Source organism: Euprymna scolopes, chromosome 36, assembly GCF_053919585.1.
Source record: "Euprymna scolopes isolate OS-2025 chromosome 36, ASM5391958v1, whole genome shotgun sequence".
Lineage (NCBI taxonomy): Eukaryota > Metazoa > Mollusca > Cephalopoda > Sepiida > Sepiolidae > Euprymna > Euprymna scolopes.
Genome location: NC_136517.1, coordinates 97,261,571 through 97,286,400, shown reverse-complemented (window position 1 = coordinate 97,286,400; position 24,830 = coordinate 97,261,571). Strand labels below are relative to the sequence as shown.

Sequence of the window (24,830 nt, the reverse complement as noted above, 5' to 3'; positions counted from 1 at the left end):
AAGAATCTGAAAAATAAAAAGCAAACGAGAAGTTGAAAAAACAAAAAACGATTACCTTTCACCCAGATAATATCACCTTCCGTCACAGATTCAGCAAAATGGGGAGTATTTACAATATGATAGTCATCGTCTGTGAAAAAAATAGAAAAAAGTAAAACATTATTTATATGGAACGACAGATGCCACATTGTTTTATGACGGGGAGGGGGGGGGAAGGTAAACAAGAAAGCACATCATCAATATCTCGTCTCAAAACTTCAGAAACATTTAACCTGAATTAATACGAAAATAGAAACGACACGATGCTCTGTTTAATAAACACATCACACATTTTGAATGGTTTTTCAGAAAAAAAAGGACAAAAACATTATTTGAACCATTCGCCAATAAGAGCCATTGTCAAGATGGCTCTTATTGGCGAATGGTTCTGAAATATATAAACTGGAGATTACATTAGCTGAAACACTGTGAGAATAAGACTCAAGATAAGAATAGTCGTCTGAACAATCCAAATAATATTTATTATCGATACTCATTTAAAATTTTCAGAAACATTTTATCAAATCGGTACTTGAATTAATATGAAAATGAAAACGACTAAGCATTTTCTGTGTTATAAACACTTCACACATTTTGAATTCTAATGATTATGGTTCATCGGAACAAAATAATGAACAAAAGGTATTTGGGTACTTATGCAAAGAATGATCCGTTTTTCTGTGAATGTTGTGCTGGCATATTCTGACAATTTATGTAAACTTCTGGAATATACTGAGTGCTGATTAAATTAAAAAAGAAAAAAACAATCCATGGTAAGTTTAATGAATAAATAAAACTTCTTTTGTGGGATTTTTTTTTTTTTTAATGTTATAAATTTTTTTTTACTGTTTTAATGTTTTTTTTTGTTTATTTTTACAATAAAAATATTTTTTTTTGACAAAATATTTCTAATGTCTTCAGTATTTTTTTTAATGTCTACCATATTTTTATGTTTACTCTATTTTTTTTCTGTTAAGATTAGGGGATAGGCCATTTTTTTTAAGGGAATATTTTTGTTTATTTGCTGGGGATTTCTAAGGAAATGCTTTTTGCAAATGTCTTGTAGGAAAATTTTCCAATTGGTCACAGTGTATTTCGAACAGATGGCAAACTCTCGCTGTAAATTTCAAACATTTGCACATCATGGGACCACATCTTTATTATTTTCCTAATTTCAAGATGTGACTTGAAAAAAATGTCCCATGATACAAGAAGGTCCACTGCCTACATTGGCCAGTTGCACACCTCCAAGCAAATGTGTCATTCACGATACTTCATTTTTTTTGTTTAGATTCATTTGTTTGCTCATGTTCGACATCTCCGATTAATTTTTATTACCCACTAGATTCGTCGTTACGGATTTACAAAAATGATTTATTTTTACTGATTTAAATTTTTGCATGATTAAAAATATTTTCTTTCAATTTATTAACTGTCTGCTGAATTGGCTGAGCATATTGCCATATATTCCTATTTACAATGTCTCCCCACGGGACAGAGTTAGACACCAGGGTCGTTTTTTAATGTGGAGAAAAGGAACAAAAATAAAAATTGTCTCAGTCGTGAAGGATTTCTCCTCCACTGACAGAGAACAAAAAATTGAAGTGCAGCATCTGAAGAACAGATACTACACTTTGAGCTTGACCTGAAGGCCAAGGATTGCATATTGCCATATATTTGCGATTTAGATAAGCTGCCAGAATATGCAGAGGCAACATTCACAAAAAAATGGGTCGTTTTCTTCATAAGTACCACTAGATATTATATTAAAATCAAATAATTGTTGAATAAAAAAATAATATATAGTTAATTCATAAAAAGATCTTTTCATATAGTAATATGCAAATTAGTTAACTTTACCAATGAGTTCACATGTATATAAGCAATATATAAAACAGATAAGATACCTTTTGTGAAAACTTGAAATAAAGTATTTTGAACCCACAAGAAATGAGCCCAACTTCCATTTATACATTTCAGTATACGGGGGGGGGGGGTATTTAGGCTTGTTATAACGAATTTGTTTTTCCAGACATAAGGAAAAAAATTCAGAACATGTCTCCTCATTTATATCAAATTTTGCTGCCCTGCTCGAGCGACTGAGTTCTATTTTGCTGCTATGTTTCCCAAAATACTTATTCTACACAATGACATCAGTATTATTACATTAAATTTTTGACATGAGAATTGATTATTCATATTATTTGGATTCTTCGGACTAAGGATCCATGGTGTTGTGGATAAAATACTTGGTAAAATTCAGTTATAAAGTTAAACTCTTCTGGAGGTTGAAGGTTCAATCCACAGGGTGGGTGACACCCAAAATACAATTGTGAATTACTTAGGACTACTATCCAGTCATGGCTGACAAAACGAGAGCATGCTACTACCATGGATTAAATATAGGGTTTCGGCAAATTCCAGAGTTCAATAAGATATACCCGAGAAGGCCAGAACTTACATCAACCGATATGTTGTACAAATAACACTCAAGATGAGAACAGGTTTTTTTTTTTTTTTTCCCAAAATAAAAACTTTGGTACATTTTACAGATCCGTTTCATTCATGGGGAACAACTAACATTTCTATGTCAATATTAATAATCTATATATATATATACATATGTGTGCGTGTGTCTATGTATGTGTGCGCACACAGAAATTCATTAATACATGCCTATTTAAAAATTGCAAAATTTTTTCTTTTCTACTTTTTGGTCTCCGGTGATAATTCACAAGGAAACCATGGCACAATGGATAGAGTACTTGGTGACATTCAGTTGTAAAAGTTCTATTCCTGGAGATTGAAGGTTCAATCCTCAGTGCAGGCGACCCCAAAGTACAAATTTTGTGCAGATTTCCACAGAGTTCAATAAGGTATACCTGAAGAAGGTCGGAGATTTCATCAACCAAAATGTTATGCAAACAACACTCAGGATGAGAACAATAGTCCGAAGAATCCAACTAATACAAATGAATCAAAGAGTTTAGTTTTTGTCCATCTCAAACACTTTCAATTTCCACAGGTTTTTTTTTCATTATATTGCTGATATTTAAGATGTTTTGTTATTTTGCTCTGTAGTTTTGGCGGGAGACCAAAAAAGGTGTAATTGGTATCTGTTATTTAAGTATTTGTATAGTTATTATTATTATTTTTTTTATTAATTTATTGCTTTGTTAGATTTTTTATTTTTTAATTTTATTGTGAAGGAGATTATAAGAAACTTTACATTTTCTGAAGTTATATTCATGTATCTTATCATTGAAGACAAAAAAGTCTTTCAACTAAAAAACAAACAACGCAGGGGGGGAAAAAAAAGAAGAAAAAAAAGGGAAACAAAACGTCGGGAAAGTTCAAAGCTGAAAAGCGAAGAGAGTTTGAAAAGGGAAGTCATTGAAGAAAGTCTGAACATTAAATAGACCAATTCTTCTTTTCCGCTCCTCTTATTTCAGCGTCTGTGCTACGGCGCAGGAGCAAGGAGATGTAGGTGAGAGTAGGGTATTAACAAGACAATGAAGTAAAAACGGGGTGGTGAAAGATTTCTGGGTTGATAGATTGAAGAATATGCAAAAGACCAAGTGATGAAGATGAAGAAGAAGCTGGAAAGAAATTAAAAAAAAAAAGACAGATGATTGCTGTCGTATAGAAACGTTTAATGGTGGTTGGTAGCAGCGGGTAGAGAAGGGGATATATATATATATATATATATACATATATATATATATATATACATATATATATATGTGTGTGTTTTATATTTATTTAAAGGTAAACAAACAGCAGTTAAGGAGTTTTGTGAACAATGTTGGAAAAAGCAACATTTCAGATGCAAGGAGATAGTCGGCTGTGTTCCGCACAATCGGAGGAAAAGAGAAAATTGGGTATTTGCGCATGACAATGCGACATATTTTCTAAGGGGAACTTTGAAGTTTTTTATAAGAAACAGGGAAAGACGTTACAAGACAATCAAGTTTCAGGACAAACAAATACTGAAAAGATAAAGAAAAAAATTCAGAAAACAAAAGAAAGAAATGCAAAATAAAATGTTGTGTTCGTCAAGAAAAATTATTGCTGATTACAAGAAACCTTTTGGATACAAATAAAAATAAAACAGAATAAAGATATTCAACATCTTCCTTGTACTCAAGCAGTCAGGGTTTAAGATAAATGATGCAATACATATATAATTGTTTCATTCATCCTTATATTTTTACACGGCTTTATATTAATAATAATATACTTATATTATTTGAATTCACCAGACCCCTGTTTTCATCTTGAGTGTTATTTTTACAATGTTTCAGTCGATGTAATCTCCGACCATCTTCAGGTGTATCTTGTCAACTTGAAAATCTTTCGGGAATCGGCACGATTTTCAATTGAAACCTTTTATCTAACCTTTTACTGCCAAATTGTACTTTCAAGTCGCCTTTCAAAAAAAAAAAAAAAAAAAAAAAAGAAAAAAAAAAGAAAAAAAAAGATTTCTTACTCTTCTGGTTTATCAGTCCAACTGGTTTTCAAAGTACAGGTCTATCCATGGTTCAACAAGTGAGTGAGGGGTTTGTTTATGTTCGTGCGTCAGTTGCACGCTAACTTCCACCACATGTGGATTTCATATTAAAAAAAATGTATTTATTGCATAAAAAAAAATTCAGGTGATAAAGGGTTAATCCATGGGGGTAGCACGCTTTCATTTTGTCAGCCATAATTGGGTAGAAGTCCCAAGTAATTTGCAATTGTATTTTGAATGTTGTCCACACTGAAGATTGAATCTTCAACCTTCAGAAGAGTGTAACTTACAACTAAATTTTACCAAGTACTTTATCCACTATGCCACGGATCCTTGCAGTTGTAAAAATTAATCTCAAAATGAGAACATGAATTATCAAGAGTAAAAAAAAAAACATAAAACAAGTTCTGAAAACAAAAGGGAATGCAAAAAAGCTGATGTCACGTTCGTCAAGAAATTGTTGCTGCTTACAAGAGACCTTTTGAATACATCGTAAATGAAGATAAAGCAGAATAAAGACATTCAATGTCTTGCTTGTACTCAAACAGTTACTGTTTAAAATTTAAAAAGAAAAACAAAAAACTAACAAGGCAATAAAATAATAAAAAAAATATACAAATACATAAAATATAAGTTATCAAATTTAACAAATTTTCATTACTAATGATTATTATATTGTTCAATTTCTACTGTACACTCTTTAACCCTTATCCTTGAGTGGCCTCTTGGCCTTGATAATGTGTTGATGCCTATGAAAAAAAAAAGAAAAAAAGAAAAAAAAAAGTCCAATGTGAACAAGTTCTAACTGAATCGTCCCCCTAAGTAATCCAAGTTACAAAATTCCCACTGTTTACTATGCTAAGATCACAATGACTAATGTATACCTATTAACCCTTATCCTCGAGTGGCCTCTGGGCCTTGATAAGTGGTGACACCCATGTAAAAAAAACAACAAAAAACAAAAAAAACATAAAGAACATATACCAATTACACCTTTTTTTGGTCTCCTGCCAAAACTACAGAACAAAATAAAAAGTGCAATATATATATATATATATGCTGCGGCTGAATAAACCACACCTGTGACGATATACGTTCACATTAGATCCTCTGGTGTTTGCTCAGAGATGTATCCGCAATATCCTTTCACATTGTGTCCTGCAATCCTGAACGTGCTGTCTCAGAATTGTTTGGATGAACATGTATCACTGTCACATTTTCGGAGTTTGATGCAATCCCTAATCAGCTTAGTAGCCTCTGTTAATTGTTACCGGTTTTATGACCATGTCTTAATAAAAAAATTTTTTTTTTTTATTTTATTACTTGTACCCTTATAGTTTTTTTGCACTGCTCTTTAATAATAATAGATTCAAATTATTTGGACTACTGTTCTCATCTTAGTGTATTATAATTACAATGGTTTGATGTATAACCGCCTACCATCTTATATATATAGGGTGTTTTTTTGTTTTCTTTTTTTTAGAGTGAACTTTAAATTAAAATAAATCACAGGAAAATATTTTTATCATACAAATATGTGTTTTATTCTAAAAACTAATTTTTGGCATTTTTAATTTAAATACAATTTTGGTTATATGATTCCGTGGTTCGCGCATATATGGTGTAAACTAGAGGTTCAATTTTCACAAACTGTACACATTAAATTAGGCTGTTTTGACAATAATGCATTGAATATTATCTTCTAATTGGTCTATAGTGTCTGGTTTATCAGGGTAGACATGGGCCTTTACATATCTCCAAAGAATATAATTGAATGGGGTTAAATTGCATGAACGAGATAGTCACTTGATAGGTTCAGTTTGGGAAATTCTTTGTTTATCAAATGTTTCTCTCAGTAAATTGATTGTATCATTTGCAATTTGCAAATGCTCCGTGGGTGTCAGTCTCTTTATGATGAATTGCCAAACTAAGCTGAGCTTAAAATAACTGAGAGTTGCGAAATCTGCAATTAAACATAGTTGTCAATTTAATGTTTGCCACCTCTAAAAAAACACTCCCTCTCTCATATATATATATATATATATATATATATATATATATATATATATATATATATATATATATATATAATGTTGTTTGTTTGCTTAACCAGCATATCAACCTTCTTTAGGTCATTTAATGCTGTACATAGCATTAACATTTTTAGATGTTTTCAGAATTGATTTTTGCTGGGTATCTTCGAGTAATGTTTTGGTATAATTTGTTATTTAATGGTATTTATATTTTATGGTAAAGATTTGCTCTTTTTAGAAAATTTAGAATGGTTTTAGGGTTTTCTTTTTTAAAGAGTTCTTTTTAAGTTTGTGGCCTTGTAGTAGTGTTGACGAATTTGTGTGAGGTCATAGCAGTCAAGTAAAAAGTGTTTCACCGTATAAAGTTTGTGACATGGTATACATTTAGGAGGTTCTTCACTTTTTAGAATATAAGAGTTATGTGTGACCTATCCGGATACATAAGATTAATTCTTTATGTGATTTTCTCGGATCTAGTAGTTTTTTTTTTAAGCAGAGGTGTAATTTGGAAGAGTTTGTTGTTCCAGTTTTCTTGCCATTTCTTTGTAATAAAATTATTTATTGAAGGTTTGTAGTCTGTATATGTAACTTATTTGGAGTTTTAGGGAATTTTTGACCACCATATCAACTTTTTCATTTCCACAGAAACCATAGTGACTAGGAATCCAACAGAAGAAGAAAGTTTTGTGTTGTATGATAGAGTGGATCCTTTGTAACAGTTTGATTAGTAAGGGATTGTTTAATTTTTGATTTTTAATAATTCTAGCACTGAGTGTACAAATATCATGAATTTCTTCGAATTTTGGCTATAATTTCTGCACTATAGATTGAGGAGTTATTTGGTAACCTTTTCTGACGAATAGTGTTTCTGAAATAGTGGCACATCCCACTTTGTTTTGATCTTTGGAACCATCCGTGTAAATATGTGTCCAATTTGAGTAAGTATCCAGAATGTTGTTTAGTTTTTCTCTATAGTCAGAGGGGTGAATATTGGATTTAGAATATAGTGCCAGGTCTAGTATGACTTTAGGTTGATCTAACAGTCAGGGTGGGAGTTTTGTTAAATTTTCCTTGTGGATGCTGGTTTGAATTGTCTGTAAATGGTTTTATCGTTTCTTCCATGTAAAGACCGAAGGGTTTGATTGCATTTTCTTCTTCTTTTTTTTTTTTGAATAGATGTGTGTATTTGGGATTGATAGGCAGAATTTTTTGGGGTTTGATTTGAGTTTTAGATAATATTGTAAGCCTAATTTTTCAGGTCTCAATTTTAATGAGGGTTCATAAGCTTTCTATCAGGGAGGTTTTAAATATCCCCAAGGCAAGTCTTAATCCTGTGTGATGGATGGGGTCCAGAGTTTTAAGGTGACTTTTTCTGGTTAAACCATATATAAAGCTTCCACAGTCTAGCTTGGCTCTTATTAGGGTTCTATATAATTTTATGAGTGATGAGCAGTCTGATCCCCACTTAGTATTTACTATAATTCTTAATAGTTATAGGGTTTTGAAGCATTTTTTAAAAATATTTTAAATAAGGGCTGAAGGAGAGTTTTTTGTCAAAACAAGACCCTGAAATTTATGTTGGTCAGCTATTTTGATTTTTGTTCCTTTGAGAGTAGGGTCATTGTACATTTTCCCAAGATTACAGAAATGGACACATTTAGTTTTGATTGCTGAAAATTTAAAGCTATTTTCTGTAGTCCATTGTGTTAGTTTGTTTATGCACATCTGTAGTTAGTGTTCTGAAGTATTAATATTTTTTGATCTATGGCAGATTACAAGGTCATCCACATATAAGGAGCCATTTATCTCAGTGTTTAGACAATTTACAATGTTATTGATTTTTATATTAAAGAGCATAAGTGATAAAATACATCCTTGTTGGACTCCTTCCTGTATTTTTGTGTCTGATAGGAGTGGTATGATTCTTACTTTAGAACTTCTATCAGATAGAAATATTTTATAAGGAGGAGTAATCTACCCTTTAATCCAAGATTGTATAGGTCTTTTATTATAACCTATCGCCATGCTGTATCATAAGCCTTTTCTAAATCAAAAAAGATAGCTATTGCATGTTCTTTTTTAATAAAAGATTATTTTATAAAGGTTTCCAATCAGATTATGTTGTCCATTGTTCCTCTTTTTTTTTCCAAAACCACTTTGTATGTTGGCAATTGAGCCGTTGGTTTCCAGATACCAGTTCAGTCGTTTATTTTTGGTTTCTCATGTTAGTTTTAATTTCTTTTAAGGAGCACAGGGATAATTCTGAACTCCTGATCACTCCTTTACTGGTATTCAGTGTTTTGTGGGGGTAAATTTTTACTTTTTGGTTGTTGAAAAGTCTCCATTTCAAGATTTCTATTATATGCTTTTGGCTTTCTACGTCCACTAGAAGTGTGCTGTTATTTAGTTTCTCGACCATTTTAGGTTTGATGTTTCAAAATATTTTCTTCATTTTGAAGGGAGACACTTTTGTTATCAGTTCTCCTTCGGTTGCTTCTATAATTATAAAATAAGGAAGATTTTGATTTAGATTTTGGTTTTGGGATTCTGTTTCTGAATCTGAACTAGATTTATCTGAAACTACACAGTGGTTTCTTTTTTGAGGCTTTTTATTTGACATATTTTTTTACATATTTTGGATTTTTCATTTCTCCTGCTCCCCACTTAATTCACATTAATATTGTTTTATCGCTATGTCTTACATGTATTTCATTCAATGGCATGAATATACCAAACAGATCATCAGCTTCCCAGACAAAACATGAAGATTAAAATAGAGTTGAAATAGAATTTCAGGCAGTTTGTGGTGAGGGAGTGGCAGGGCAAGATGTGCTAATAATGTAGAAATCCAAGAGAAATTTCCTAGAGACTTGTCCATTCTTCAACCATTTAAATAAGGAATAAATTTTAGCCTTTCTATAAAAACGAATTTTGATCTCTCCCTTTGTGAACATACTTCTCTCCATAATAAAACCTTTAAAACCTCCTCGTGTTTCTCTACATGAGTTTTATTTGACTGAGTTAAACAGCCACAAGACGATGCAACAATACAAATCAACGGCCACACAGATGGAAAGCAACATTGTACTGTACTGAAGTGACACTTACCCTAACCCTAACAAAGGAGGAAGTTTTATGGGAACATCAAATTCACAAGCAGTTTCCAATCGCTTGTATAAGACATGCTGGAGAGAATGAAGACTAGATCGTACGTACAAAAAAAGACTTATTTAATCAAATTGTTTCTTGATCGCTTGCTAAGATAACCCACAAGTGCAGCGAGTGCACATTTGTTGGAAATGCACATGAAAAGATCATGTGCTTCCGTTCCTTTAACACGCTATTCGGTGAACATCTTTTTGTTTGATTAAATATCCATAATAAAGACAGGAAGCAAGAAAGAAAATGATAAAATAAAATAAACTCTGCTAGTCATGCTGGAAGCTCAGCAAAGGAAAAAATTAAAACCAAATTCTTTTTATATTAAATGAAGACGATATATTTAAAAATGTTTATGTACAGGATTTCAGCCTGATAAGCAGAAAATTAGGGGGTTTGGGCCCCAGACCTCTAAAAATGTTTTATTTAGGGTTACACAGAAAACAGAAAAAAAAAATGAAAAGAAAGAAAAAAAAAAGAAAAAGAAAAAAAAAAGTAAAAAGAAAAGAAAAATTAAAAAAAATAAAGAAAGGAAAAGTTAAAAAAAAAACCCCCAAAACCTTAAACATAACAATTTCTATAATGTAGATTTTAGAAAGATACTTACAAAATGTGGCCGAAAAATGAAAAGGCCTCAACTGTTTGCATTTATGACAGAATTGATAGCCATTTTTTTTCTTGAATCTGAAAATGACAAAAAAAAAAAAATATATATATATATATAAAAAAAAATTGTTTCCAGATAATAAAAAAAAGTGTCACATGCTAGTAGGATGGTATACCAGGTTTTAAAAATAAATTACTAATGAGGCAAGCCTTGTCAAAGATGACTGTAACTAGGACCAAATATTAAAAATGACAGGTTTGAGAAATTAGATAATAGAATTTTCATAGATTAAAATACATTTGGCGTTGAATTGTAAAAATGGCTTAGTTTTCACAAATAACCAGAGATTGTGAAGAAGGCAGGAAGACAAGTTGCCAGTGGTAAAAAAAAAAAAAAAAAATCAGATTTGGACTATGTAAAAACTGATGGAAACACAATTTAATAATAGGGCAAATTTATTCTCTCTACTTATATATAAAAGAAACTTTGTGTGTGTGTGAGTTCATCCTATATGACCTCTGAAACAGCTTGGTTAATTTTTGTAAAATTTCACACGAATGTACTTGATGTGTTTGGGAGTGTTCTTAGATAGCTTTTGTATTGGAATGCATTTGATACATAATGGAAATCGATAATCAAAGAAATCTAATTAAAAAAAAAAAAAAAACAGGTTGATTTTGACCAAAGTTAACATCACAAGTGCATTTAAGAAGTTTTATCACCACACAAGCAAAAGGGCCCGGTCCATCAAATTAACAGTAGGTTCTTTGATAAGACAGGAGTGTGTTCAAAATTAAGGTTTGTTTAGAGCACAATTGAACCAGGATATTTGACTTCTGCATTTTAAACTTTAATTCAAGCCATTATATGAAACAATTTTATAAAATCAATAGTAGGTTATCTGCAATGCAATGCAGACTGTGATGTATTGTGGGTTAAGTCACTGCGAGGAGGCATGTGAAGCTCCCTCCCAGTACATCATGGTGTGCCCTATCTAGAGTAGGCAATCAATCGATTTGATCGGGGGGGGGGGGGGGAGACGATTTTACCAATTTTGATGACAATAAAAGTATTGGAAGTGTGAAACATTCGTTGATCATCATTCAATCCATGGCAACACTGGGTCTCCCTGCTAGTTCAGTATAGTTTATTAAAAGATTTTTTTGTGAAAGACAATGTAAAACCCTATCTTAAGGCCATCGTATTAATGAGTGGTTTGTGCTCTTTATGCATATAGACACACAATAGGACACACACGAAATTTAAAAAACACAAGAGTAAAATAAATCGCTTGTCACTGATAATAGTAAATTAAAGTAACTTGGAAGAAAGAACTTTTAATGATACGAAAGAGAAAAAGTTATATTTTATCAAAATTAGCAAGCCGCCTGGCGTTGTCATTAAATATGATGTTTTAATTTATACAGATTTTGTTTTATTATTGAGCCAATTCTCTATTGAATTTTATATTGTACCCAATATATAGTAGTAATTTCAAAAGTGAACAAAAAAAATGATTTGGATGACATCAGTAAGAATCAAAGCCAAAGCATATTGCTCTCTTACTGTTATCATCCGAGTCACGTTGATGTGCATGTAAAAAGTTTTAAAAAATAATGTTGTTTAACCTATAAATGTATATCTGCACATGCGTAGGATAACTTTAAGCCTGACAAGTTCCAATTTTTTCAATTTTGACCTCTTAGCAGCTATTTTTACCCGCTTAAAACTAAATGGAATTTCATAGGTCCAAATCCTTGATATATCAAGTTTCAAGTCTGTAGACCAAAAATTGACCAAGGAATTTGATAGAGACTAATCCTCACATAAACAAGGTCACTTTAAGTTGTTAATTCCTTTCATTTTCATGGCTATTGTATGGCGACTCCGAGGTAAAGGCTTAGTAAATAGAGTCAAAGGTGATTTTGTGGCTTGTTTCAAATCCCCTGACCAGTAGAAAGTGTCACCTCCTACACTGGTGATTGCGTAAGCATGCAACACTAGTGTTTGGAGGTATAAAGAATAATTATTATTTAATTTAATTCTAATTATCAAGCCTCTTTAAGAATATTTAAGGATGGGGATTGTCTGGGAAATAAAAACTAAAATGCAGTCAACTAGCGTTCATGCAACATTCACAATTTCTGCTCGTTTGACCACTCTAGATGTCTGCGTCAGAATTTGGCGTTTATAAGTTACTAGCGAGGGGTACCCGGCGCTGCCCGGGTGTTTTTCGGGGTATGTGAAAAAACCCTGAAAATGTGAAAAAAAAACCAAAAAAACAGGTGCCCGTGAAATAAAAAACGAAGCCTTCACGATGCGCAATTGGAAAATAGTAAAGTGTTAAAAAAAAACAGGTGCGCGTTTTTGATTGACGTGACGGCGATAGGTATTCAGCAGTAAGCATTTTGTGCGGGACAGTTTTGAATGAGGTGAATAAATCGGTTTGTTTGTTTTTAAAAACCCGCTCCCTGTTTATTAGGAGGAGCGAAATGAAAGCTACAGTCTGATATGACGAAGTCGACATTGAACAAACGTTACTTAGCTCTCTTGAGACAACTGGCTTTCGGCCTGTATTTAGAGTCGAGTTTCGCTTTTTTTTTATACCGAAAACCGAATGTAACGCGTGCCGATGCGGGAAATGTCGAATAATTAACGTTTGAAAGTCAATAAAATTAAATAGACAGGCGAGCTCCGTGGATAACTCTGAGATATTACAATTTATAGATGATATAAAAAGTTTTAAGAAGTTGTGAACCGAGCAAGCGCTTCTCTGAAAGAAGCCTTTTGTGGACATCGAGGAAAAGCGTACATACATACATACATTTTCGCTTTTATATATAGATTAATTCTCTTCATTCCTCTGCCAACTGTTTGGTAGCTTGGAGTTAAAGGCTTAGCAAATAGAGTGAAAGATAACTTTGTGGCTAGGTTTGAATATCCCGACTGGCAGGAATTGTCATGAGAAGATTATCTTTCAAGGCTCAATTCAGGGTTTTTTTTTTTTTTTTTTTTTTTTTTTTACAAATGAGTCACCACTTATCAAAACCTGGAGGCCACTCGAGGATAAGGGTTAATGAGTGTACAGTAGTCAATGGGACAATATTGTAGTAATCGTTAGTAGTGGAAATTTGGTAAATTGAATTATTTAAGGGGACGGCTCATCAAGAACTTGTTTACGTTGGACTTGAAGACAACTGTAGTCAGCTAAAAAAGTAGGCAAACGGAAGAGAGTTCCACAGGCTTGCAGTTCTAAGAAAGAAGCTTTGTTCATGGATTCATGTTTAGGTTTGGGCACAGATAAAGAGTAGAGGAACTTATTGGTAGTGATTTCAGCTAGACGAGTGTTTTCCGTGAAAGTCAGGCCAGGGGAGGACTATAGACTGGAGCTCAGATGAGCACTTGCACTGAAAATAATGATAGAACAAAGACATGCTCGCAACATTTCTTCTGTGGTAAAGAGGTTGCAGGGAAGAGAAAAAAGCATCCCTCACTAGGCTATGAAGTCTATTTTTAACCCTGTCAAGAAAGAATAAGGTTATGTTAATTCTCTGCCAACTGTTTGGTGGCTTGGAGGTAAAGGCTTAGCAAATAGAGTGAAAGGTAACTTTGTGGCTAGGTTTGAATATCCTGACTGGCAGGAATTGTCACTTCCTACACTGATGATTGCATAAGCGTGAAACACTAGTGTTTATAAGTATAAAGAATAATTATTATTTAATTATAACTTCCTCACTGAGCCAAGGAAGATTATCTTTCAATGCTCAATTCAAGCGTGCTTTTTTATGTTACAAAGGAGTTACCACTTATCGAGGCGTGGAGACCACTTGAGGATAAGAGTTAATGAGTGTATGGTAGTCAATGCGACAATATCGTAGTAATCGTTAGTAGTGGAAATTTGGTAGATTTGATTACTTAAAGGGACGGCTCATCAAGAACTTGTTTACGTTGGACTTAAGATGACTGTAGGCAGCTAAAAAAAGCAGGCATGCAGTTCTAAGAAAGAAGCTTTTTCATGGAATTCATATTTTGGTTTAGACACAGATAAAGAGTGGGGGAAATTATTAATAGTGGTTTCAACTAGTGTTTTCCGTGAAAGTCAGGCCAGGGGGCGGGGACCATAGATTGGAGCTCAGATGAGCACTTGCCATGAAAATAATGATAGAACAGAGACAGGCTCGCAACGTTTCTTCTGTGGGAAAGAGGTTGCAGGAAAGAGAAAAGGCATCCTCCACTAGGCTATGAAGTTTATTTTGAAGTCTGTCAAGGCAGAATATGGGGGTTCTAGCAGCTCCTGCCCAGATGTGATCCAACCATTTTTCCAGCGATCTTGGCAACAGATTTGATGTACGTGGTCCATTTCAGATCAAGAGTAAAGGTCAGATCAAGAAGCTTGTCAAAACATAGAACCTTCCCAAGACAAGAACCTTTCATTTCAATTGATGCTAGACGAGGATCATAGCGTTGATGATAAAAAGATAGAAGCTTTGTTTTAGATGCACTAAAATTAACCAGCCACCCCTTCCCCCATTGCACCACGTACTTAATATCAGAGGAGAGAGAATCAGAAAGATCTTGGTCATTTACAGCTTTTGAAGTGGTAGTGTAGTATTTGTTCTGTTGACATAATACCATTCTCTCAAACATTACCTCCTTTCATTTAGAGGGCATTGTAGTATCTGTTCTGTAGTTATAATACCATCTTTCCAGAAATTACCTTGGTCTTTTCTTTCTGAAAAGGGATTAGTCTATTGCTAATTATTTGAGCCAAATGCTGATAGGGTTGCATTGGCATTTTTTGTAGGTCAGCATGCTCGTTCTCTGGGGCGCTGACTCTTCAATCCCACTTCCCGACTCTCGTGTCCCATCTTTCAGCCATAGGAGGAAGATAAATATCTTCACACCATAAAGTCTAGGCTGGTTTGTGATATCTAATGAAGATTTTTAATGCCCTATCCAGTTTAGTATACGATTTCAGACAAGTATATTATCTTTCAATGCTCAATTAAGACATGGTAGTGTAGTATCCGACTTACTGACATCATACCATTTTCCCAAACATTACCTCCTCCTTTTATTTAGAGGGTAGTGTAGTATCTGTTCTGTGGTTATAATACCATCTTCCCAGAAATTACCTTCATGTTTGGGGGAGTAATTTAGTATCTATTCTGTTGTCAGGATACCATCTTCCCAACCATTACCTCCTCCCCTGTTTTGTCATCATGAAACCATCTTTTCAGACATAACCTCTGCCTTTGGAGGGGGTAATCTAATATCTGTTCTGTTTTATCATCTCAGGTATTACTTCCCCTTTTGAAAGAGGGGGGGGGCGGGGAAAAACATAGTATTTGTTCTGTTATGACTATCCTCCCAGAGATTACCTTTTTTTAAGATGGGAGTAGTGATCTATATTGGCAATAATAATAATAATAATAATAATAATAATAATAATAATAATTGTAGAAGCACTAGAATCAGTATTAATGAACTTGGAAAAAAGATTAAGTGAAATTGGAATCAAAGGGAAGATTGAGATTATAGAACAAACAGTAATATTGAAAAAAGGTTAACACATTTTAAGGAAAACCGTTGAATATGGAAACTAACACACATGAGCGACAAACACTGACAGGCCATATGGAAACTGCAACAGAAGTAAAACAGAAAAATATAAGAACACGATATGCAACTAAGAAAACTGAAACTGCAACATTGTAAGCCCCCCCCCCAAAAAAAAAGATGTGTCAGTAAAGACTGGCACCACACCAAATCATTGTGAAGGCTACAGGAAGAGGGAAAGCACTAACCAGACCTCCGTTGAATGAGTGCAAAGAGTATAATGGTCATTGCCAGCAAGCAATCAATGGCAAATGGATATTGTGATAACACAAATTCATTCGCAAAGGTTATCAAAATAGGTGGAGAATATTAGAAATTTTGGGAGATTTGTTGTCACCCAAACTACAGGGAATACTATTGGTTATTTTTCAGTTAATAATCTCTGATGGTGGCCTGTGTGAGAACTCCTAATGTGTATAAATAATAATAATAATAAATTAAATAAAAAATGTTAAAAAAATACAATTATTACAAATAGCACCTACCATAATACAATCCTCCAAAACATTGTTTTTTTTGGGGTAGGGGCAGAGAGAGAGAGAGAGAGAGAGAGAGAGAGAGAGAGAGAGAAAGAGAGGTTGTGTTGTATTTGCTCTGTCGTCATAAAACTATCCTTTCAGACATTACCCCCTTCTTTTGGAGAAGGCGGGCTTAGTATTTGTTCTGTTGTCATGAAACCATCCATCCAGGGATTACCTTCTTTGTTTTTTAAAGAGGGAAGTAAAGGACCTTGGGGGAAAAGATAAGGAGAGATCGAAATTAAGGGGAAGACTGAAAACAGCTGAAATCTTAAGGAAAATCCGGGAACTAACTCACCTGAGCTACAAACACTAACGGGCCATATTGAAACTGCAACTCAAAGTCATTCACAAAAGTTATCAAAAAAGATGGAAAGTACTGGAAATCTGGAGAAACTTGTTGTCACTCAAACTCCAGGAAATACCATCGGTTGTTGTTGTCAGTATATAATCTCTGATGATGACCCGTGTGCAAAACTCCTAGTGAGTACAAATAATAATAATAATAATAATAGTAAAAAAAAAAAAAAATGTAAAAAAGAAACACCTAACACGTGTTTATCTGATACCAAATGAAGTATTTTTAAATCGAGGGATGATATTTTGATTCAGGCGTACCCCCCTCCCCAAGCAGTTAATAGACTAATAAGTTTAATGGCATTTTGTAGGCAAACTTGAAGAATCCGCGTCGCCGGCATCCACCCACTTCCTTTTGATGCTCATCTAGTTTTAAATGTTCTTCTCTTATTTGCCTCCTGTCGTTGTGTAAATAAAAGTCTTTCTAATTAAACTGATAGTGTTTTGGGCAAACGTCCAAAAAAGAAAAAAAAAAGCCAATATAAAAAGTGAAAATAAAGTGCAGTTGAGACCAACCCCCCCCCCCCTCATAAAAAAAATAAAAAAAAACTTCATCGAAAACAGTTGGACGTCCATTTGACACTGGAATGGCGGTCGTCTTATTAGCACAAGTAATCAATACACAGGAAAAACAAAGAACAGAAGTTTTAGCCTTCTTTCTTGTTGGTTGCTTTTTTTTTTTTTTTTTTTTTTTTTTAATTATTTTGTGGTTTTTGTATGCATGTATTTAAATTTTTTTTGGTAAATGTTTCGTTTAGGTCCACCTCCACAATTTTCTTTAAAATGACGACATTTATAGGTTTTCGACTATGCTGAATACGAAAATCGCATTGAAATGTTGCAGAGATAAGTAGTTATCAAGATAGAAAAAAATGCATTATGCACGGTAATTTTGGCGGCCATTTTTTTTACGCGCATGCGCGCGCGCCCTAAGCAATCAGAATTTTACACGAAGGAAAAAAACCAAGTACTCCCCCCCCCCCATCCTCCAGAATGGCGGACATTTTTCTACGGGCATGGCGGCCATTTTTTTTTTGTACGCGCGCGCCCTGATACCCCCCCCCCCAAAGACTGGCGGCCTTTTTTTTTTTTCGCGCATAAAAGTGGATCATTCTCGAGGTGGACCTAAACGAAACATTTACCTTTTTTTTTTTTTTTTATATACTGTAAAGCAGTGGTTCCCAAGTTTTTTTTTTTTTTTTTTTTTTTTTTTTACATCGCGGCAGACGCGGCACACTATTGAGCCCTTTAAATTTCCATAGCACACCTACCACAAAAACTGAATATTTAATAATGTTCACGAATGTTTAATCTTATGCAAAATTCCAAATATCAAACAATTTAAACAAACGATTTATCATATGTCTGATTTCTTCTTTTTGTGTAGGTACGTGCAATTTAACGGTGAAAACTGGTTATGAAAGCCGGTTTATCATAGTTCTTTTATGAGTTCTCAATTACTTTTTGATTGTGTTGAAAGATTAAAGCCCAAAGTTAATCTTCAAAACGAAAAAAAAAAAAAAAAATGTATTTTTACACATGAAAAATAAAAAAATATAATGAAAATGCTTTCACAGCGCTTACGATAACTCCAAACTTCAGCTACATTTGAAAGTTAAATTTATTGTAAAAATCCCTTGAAAAATAAATATTAGTTTGCTGGAACTATTTCAAAGATAATTAGTAAAACAAAGTCTTAAGCTATTAAATAATAAATAACAAAAAACACCTTGTTTTTACTAAAAAAAAAAAAAAGAAAAAAAAGTTTAATTATCCTCCAAAAGCGAGTTCACCAAAGCTGTGTGTAAAACGTCAGCGTTTTACGCAATAACATCAACGTCATCATTTCGTGTGTTAACTATTTTCTGAGTCAATTTCTATGGATGGGTATTGGTGCTATAAGTGTTAATGGAAGTAACGTTTTTTCTTTGCTATTAGATTTTCATATTTAACGAACTACACAGACGAGAGTTAATAAAATAAAATTAATTTTAACGTCTCCTGTTGACACTTATCTAAAGATAATGTTGCTCGCAGACCTCTGTACTTTTTTGGAAAAAAAAAAAAAAAAAAAAAAAAAAACACCAGAAAATAAAGATCATCCTCTATCAATTTAAATAATCGAATCCAAACAATTTTTTTAGGTCGATATTTGATCTGCAATTTTTATTATCTCAAGAGTTAAATATTCTATTATATTAATATTTTTTTAATATTGGAAACCTGTTATAAATTTTTTTTGTTTAAACTTCATATCGCGGAATATATCATTCCCCCATTTTCATTATTTTTATATGCTGTAAATTTTTTTAAAAAATATATTAGCAGTTTATTTGAAGCTTTAAAAAAATAGAATGATAATAATTAATTAAATTACAATTACATCGTGTTTTATTATCTCAAGAGTTAAATATTCTATTATATTAATATTTTTTTAATATTGGAAACCTGTTATAAAAAACTTTTTGTTTAAACGTCATATCGCGGAATATATCATTCCCCCATTTTCATTATTTTTATATGCTGTAAAATGTTTTAAAAATATATTAGCAGTTTATTTGAAGCTTCTTTAAAAAAAAAAAATAGAATGATAATAATTAATTAAATTATAATTACATCGTGTTACAGATGGGGGGGGGTAAAACTGTGGCGCACATTGGAGGTACCTAATTAAAAGAAACCAGCCTTTGTGAAATCAAAACAAAGCAACATGTAGAATTTCTATGGAACCCAAAATGTCAAAAATTCAATTTTATTTTTAAATTTAAAGAGAAATTGAAACATAATTATACATTAATTTCTGTATTTTTTAAGATTATAAAAAATATTCATTAAGTACTCCTATTTTGTTAAAGGAAGTGTTTAATCAGAAAATTTTTCAAGGTATAAAATTAAGATTTTATTTTTATCTAAACTCGATAATGGTTTTAAGTTCAGGAGTAGTTTTAACCTTAGCTAACAGTATTATTGGTTAAAAATGCCTACAATTCAGTAATATTCTGAAAATATTGATGAAATCTGTTTATCAATGTTTGTAAACCGTCTACAGCATCAATTTATTTTTTTTACAATGTTTACTCGATTTATTCTTAAACGTTTCGTAAGGATAAATAAAATTAATCCTTTTTAAATAAAAAAAAAGTCAAAAGTACATATTAAGTGTGAAAATTTTTTTTAATTAAACTCCCTAATTACATTGACAATTCATTCCATTGGAAAAATAAAGTAAAACAATTATTTATTAATAATTAAATAGAATACGGCATGTGGGATGCAAATCTTGTCTTTATTATTTATTTATTTTTTTTTTTTTTTTTTACAATGTTGTTCATTCGTACTTTACCAAACTAATCGTTAGTAGAAATAATCTCATTTTTGATATTATTTTTTCTTAGTGATCCTGAAACTCAACTTTTTCATTTCAAGATGATAAACAAAATTCTTACGCTGGTGTTTATACATTCATACGTTATTACATTTGAAATTTTGGCGCTTCTACAGAATTGGGACAAGATTTTCGGAAGTCGTAAAACTAATCCTCATATTTTTAAGATGATTATATCCAAAAATTACGAAAATCGAGAAGGTAGAAGATTATTTATTATAGGAAATAAAAAATAGAATTTGATGAAAATGATCGTAAGATACAGGAGAGTTCAAAAGGGGGGGGTAATTTTCCGTTTCGATTTAAACAATATGGTGGCAATTTTTCACCTGCTAACATGATTAAAGTTTTGTTTAATGATTCAGTAATAATATTCAGGTAATTTCGACTGCATAATTTGGAAGCTACCATTGTAACTTATTAGAATTGACAAAAATAAATAAATAAATAAAAGTCAGTTGAAACCATTGTTTTTTTATTTGAAAACTCCATTTATCGACAACAAAATTTCGTCCCAATAACGTAGAAGCACCGAAATTTTGTATCATTAAAATCACATGAAATATTTTTCGCAATTATATTATTATTTTTTTTATTTTTTGTGGACTATTGAATAAACAATACTTAATACAATGATAGTATCGTTAGTTCGAGAAATTAATTTTTCTCAAAGTTATATTAATTTCATTAAAACCGATTTTAGAGTCTTTTTATCGTTATATTCCGGAAATATTAAAAGAAAATTATTTTAATTGTTAACATCTACGATGCTTTATTTTCATAAATAAAAGCAAAAATAAATTCATGCGTTTTTGTATAGTCACCGCTTATTTTATTTATTTATTTTTTATTTTTTATTACATTTTCACCCCAAACAAGGCACATTGCTACTATCAGGGGCAACAACTACTGGGGGGGGGGCACTATGTAGGAATTTGGGCAGCAGCGACCTGGAATGGAATTCCCAAGTCTAGCGGTTCTGGGGAAGAAACTACTGGAGTAGAACGATCTTTTACATCTCGGGATCTCTACTGTGTGGGGTTGGGATTTAGCTGCCTGTCGGGTTTGTCGAGGGTGTCTGCGTCGTGGGGGCACAAGTGTCTGCAGTTCGTCAGAGCATTTACCATTAAAATACTTGTAGAACAGGCAGAGGGATGAAACGTTTCGTCGATGGGACAGAGGCTGAAGCTTAGATGACAGCTCAGGGCCTATCAGATTGGCGACTCTCTTTTGAACCTTGTCTAGGAGCGAGAGACTAGTAGCAGATGCACCAGCCCAAATGTGACAATAATACTCCATACATGGGCGAATGGTGGCCTTATAGAGGTATAGGATACTTTCAGGTTTCAGTAGTTTTCTAGCACGTTAGAGAGAGCCAACCTTTTTCGCAGCGGCCCTGGCAATGTTTTCAATATAATTGTTCCAACTCCTGTTTCCTGTGAACGTTAGGCCAAGCAGTTTGAAAGATGTACTCTCAGACAGGGGTCACTGGCCATTGCTATTGGTGGCAGAGAAGTTTTCTTGTAATTATTGAAGGAAACCAGTTTAGTCTTGGCATAATTGAATGTGATCATCCATTAAGACCCGGAGGCCACTCAAGGATAAGGGTTAACGAGTGTCAGGTGAGACAACACCACGATGATCAGTGATGGTGGAAATTGAATAGGAGTTAATTTTTTTATTTTAGAAGAACATGTTTAACCCTATATGAATTGGTTGAACTAATTCGTTCAGTCGTTAATAAATTAATATAACGACATAAAGTGGGAATTGAGTTCAGTATCTGGGTAGATGTCAGATACCTCCAGATTGCAACTGCCCATTGCTTACATTCAGTATGCCGCCATCTGTCTCAGAGAGTGAAAGATTTCGTTTATTGTCATAAACACTTTTTTCAAGCATTATGGATAATAATCAAGGTAAGTTTATGAAATGCAAAAATTCTCAGTGGTAGTTTAACTATTGAACTTTATAATTTTTCTAGTTTGAAGACAATCGTAGTATCATTACCCTTCAAACTAACTAAAATTAACAATAAATATTTTTTTTAATCATCGACATCAGAATTCAAGTTATAAAGGGTTAAGTTGGACTTTAAAAACTACCATGCTATAGTCAGCTGGCAAGCAGCTTGGCAGTATTGTGTTCCACAGACGAAAAGTTCTGAGAAAAAAAAAAAAAAAAAAAAAAGCTCTGCTCATGGAATTTTCATTTAGTTTTAAGCACAGATAGAAAGTAAAAAAAAAAAAAAATTGCTTTTTATAAAAAGAGACTACATAAAATTCACCAGGGAGGACAACAGAAGTGGTGCTGAATCTCGATGTGTGCATCATTAATGGTGTTATGAGGGCACTGCCCCTTAAAACTGTAAATATATATTATATATATATATATATATATGTATATATGACTTTTTCAGGTGATACTGCTTATACAAAAGCAGGCAGTATTACTTGAAGAGATATCTAGTTACTTGTAACTCCCTGACTGAAACATACTCATGAATGTGTAACGGCATATAAATGCTTATGTAAAACGAATAAAAAGTATACCTTGCCCTACTTCGGAATTGAGCACTCTTGTATGAACCTCGTTAAAATTTATTGATTGCTTTACCTCTGGAAAATATTAACCTGGAATAATCTATACTCCAATAATTTTTTTTTTAGTTTATTGATATTCATATTAAAAAAATTTTTTTTGTATTTATTTAAAAAGAAAATTCAACTGTTATATATGGCCGTAGAATTGCTTTCATCTGCAAAAGATCTACCTAATTTGCATATTCTTTTAAACATTCATTTTAATTAATTCCCTATTAGTTTTTTTCGGTTTTCTTATGGGATGATCATCTTTAGTTAACTATTACGTGTAATTAAATTCATGCAGATATTCTACATGATTTATACTTGCGTAATATTTGCATAAAAAGTTTATAGTAAACACAAACCTCTTTCTATATATGTATGCAGATATATATTTGTTTAAAAAATTTTGCCTACCAAACTCCTCTGTCAGTTTTTCATCTACAAACATGAAACTTCATATATAGGGTATTCAAACCCATGCGAAACTTTATATTTGGGTTTTATCCGGGGAAAAATCCGTGCAAAAGTCTGAAGATTAAAAAATGGAATTTGGCAGGTGAAGGTGGAATGACAGCATTTTTAATATGCATGCGTAAGGTAGTATTGATTCATATAATAATAAATACGAAATCTGCATTAATCAAAATATCATATTTAAGCGCATTTCACACTGGACAATGCCGGGCAGCCTGCTAGTAATATTTAAAATTAAACAGAAAAAAATTCAATCTTTGGGAGAGGGGGGGAGAAGGTTTTATCAGAAGGGGACCGGTTTTTTCATGTTATTAGATTAGGTTTCGTTTGGTGGTTTTGTTTTCATAGGATATCAATTCCTTTTAGGTTATTTAATGCCAAATCCAGTAATTTTGGTAGAAGTTTTTATGATTTAAGTTCTTCATATATTCAAATATTTATTCATGTTTTATTTAGTTGTTTTATAGAAGAAAATTGTTGTTTCTGTTTTATATTTTGCAAAAAGAAGGAAAAAAACAACATTTCGTGCATTTTAAGTCATGAAGCCTGTATCTTCAGATAGTATGAGGGTGCTATTATATAATAAAAAATGGTGACTCGTTTCTTGAGGAATCTATTAGTAAAATGAAACTTAATTATGCTAATTATCTTAATGTATTTGAAAACATTATAATTGTAATCTGTGCAAAATTTCCTCTCATTTACATGCTGCAAGCCATATTTTGTTAATAATTTCTTTGAATTGTGTCGTGGTGGCCATTTTGGATTTCTCGGTCGCCATCTTGAATTTTTCATGATGTGATAAGGACAAATGATAATGTCCATCAGAGTAATACTTCTTATTATGATAAAGCCTTACTATCATTTTTCTTAGCTGTTTTTATGATGCTTCTACTTAAAGTCGTTAAAATGAAACTAAAATATGCTAATTAGTATGCTAATTATCTATAAATTATCAAGTGAGATGATTGTAAATACAGCCCTCTAAATCTTCATGGTGTTATGATAATATATTCAAAATTTCATTATAATATCTTAAAAAGATCTGAAAATACAGCTTTTTAAAAGTTGGGTTAGTCTGTAAATTGTGCAAATTTCCTACCGTTTTCAACCACAAGCTTATATGCATTTGAATAGGACTGACTTAAGACAAAATGTCAGTGAACTACGCATTTTTTTTAATACTTTTTGAAACTCCAATTTTAATGGACCAATTAAAAAAAAAAAAACTAAAGATAATATTTCTTTGTTTTTTATGCTCTTTTCAATAATACTTGATTTGAGTTTATTCAATGTAAAGGAAAAAAATGGTGTGGTATTGCTACTATTACACAGAGGAAAGAAAATGTGTGCATGTGTGTGTGTGAATGTATGTCCAGCTAGAGAGAAATGGGCTGAGAAAGGAGAAAGAAAGGGTGGGGTTGACGAGAGGGAGAGAGAAAGAGAAAAATAAAGAGAGGTAGAGAGATAGAGATTTTAATTGAAATATGTTATACTTTTGTCCCAGGCAACACTGGATAGTCCTAATAGTAATAAAGAAA

The 24,830-nt window shown here is 32.5% G+C and overlaps 1 protein-coding gene across 1 annotated transcript in view; it reads right to left on the bottom strand.

The window, feature by feature from the left end:
* LOC145260695 (dihydrolipoyllysine-residue succinyltransferase component of 2-oxoglutarate dehydrogenase complex, mitochondrial-like) overlaps positions 1-24,830 on the bottom strand; it is a 160,540-nt gene that overhangs the window by 34,719 nt on the left and 100,991 nt on the right. The window contains exons 4-5 of the mRNA XM_080119096.1: positions 10,349-10,425; positions 56-130 (exon numbers count right to left, since the gene is read on the bottom strand). Coding sequence (XP_079975222.1) covers positions 56-130; positions 10,349-10,425 — 152 coding nt within the window. The remainder of the gene's footprint in view (positions 1-55; positions 131-10,348; positions 10,426-24,830) is intronic.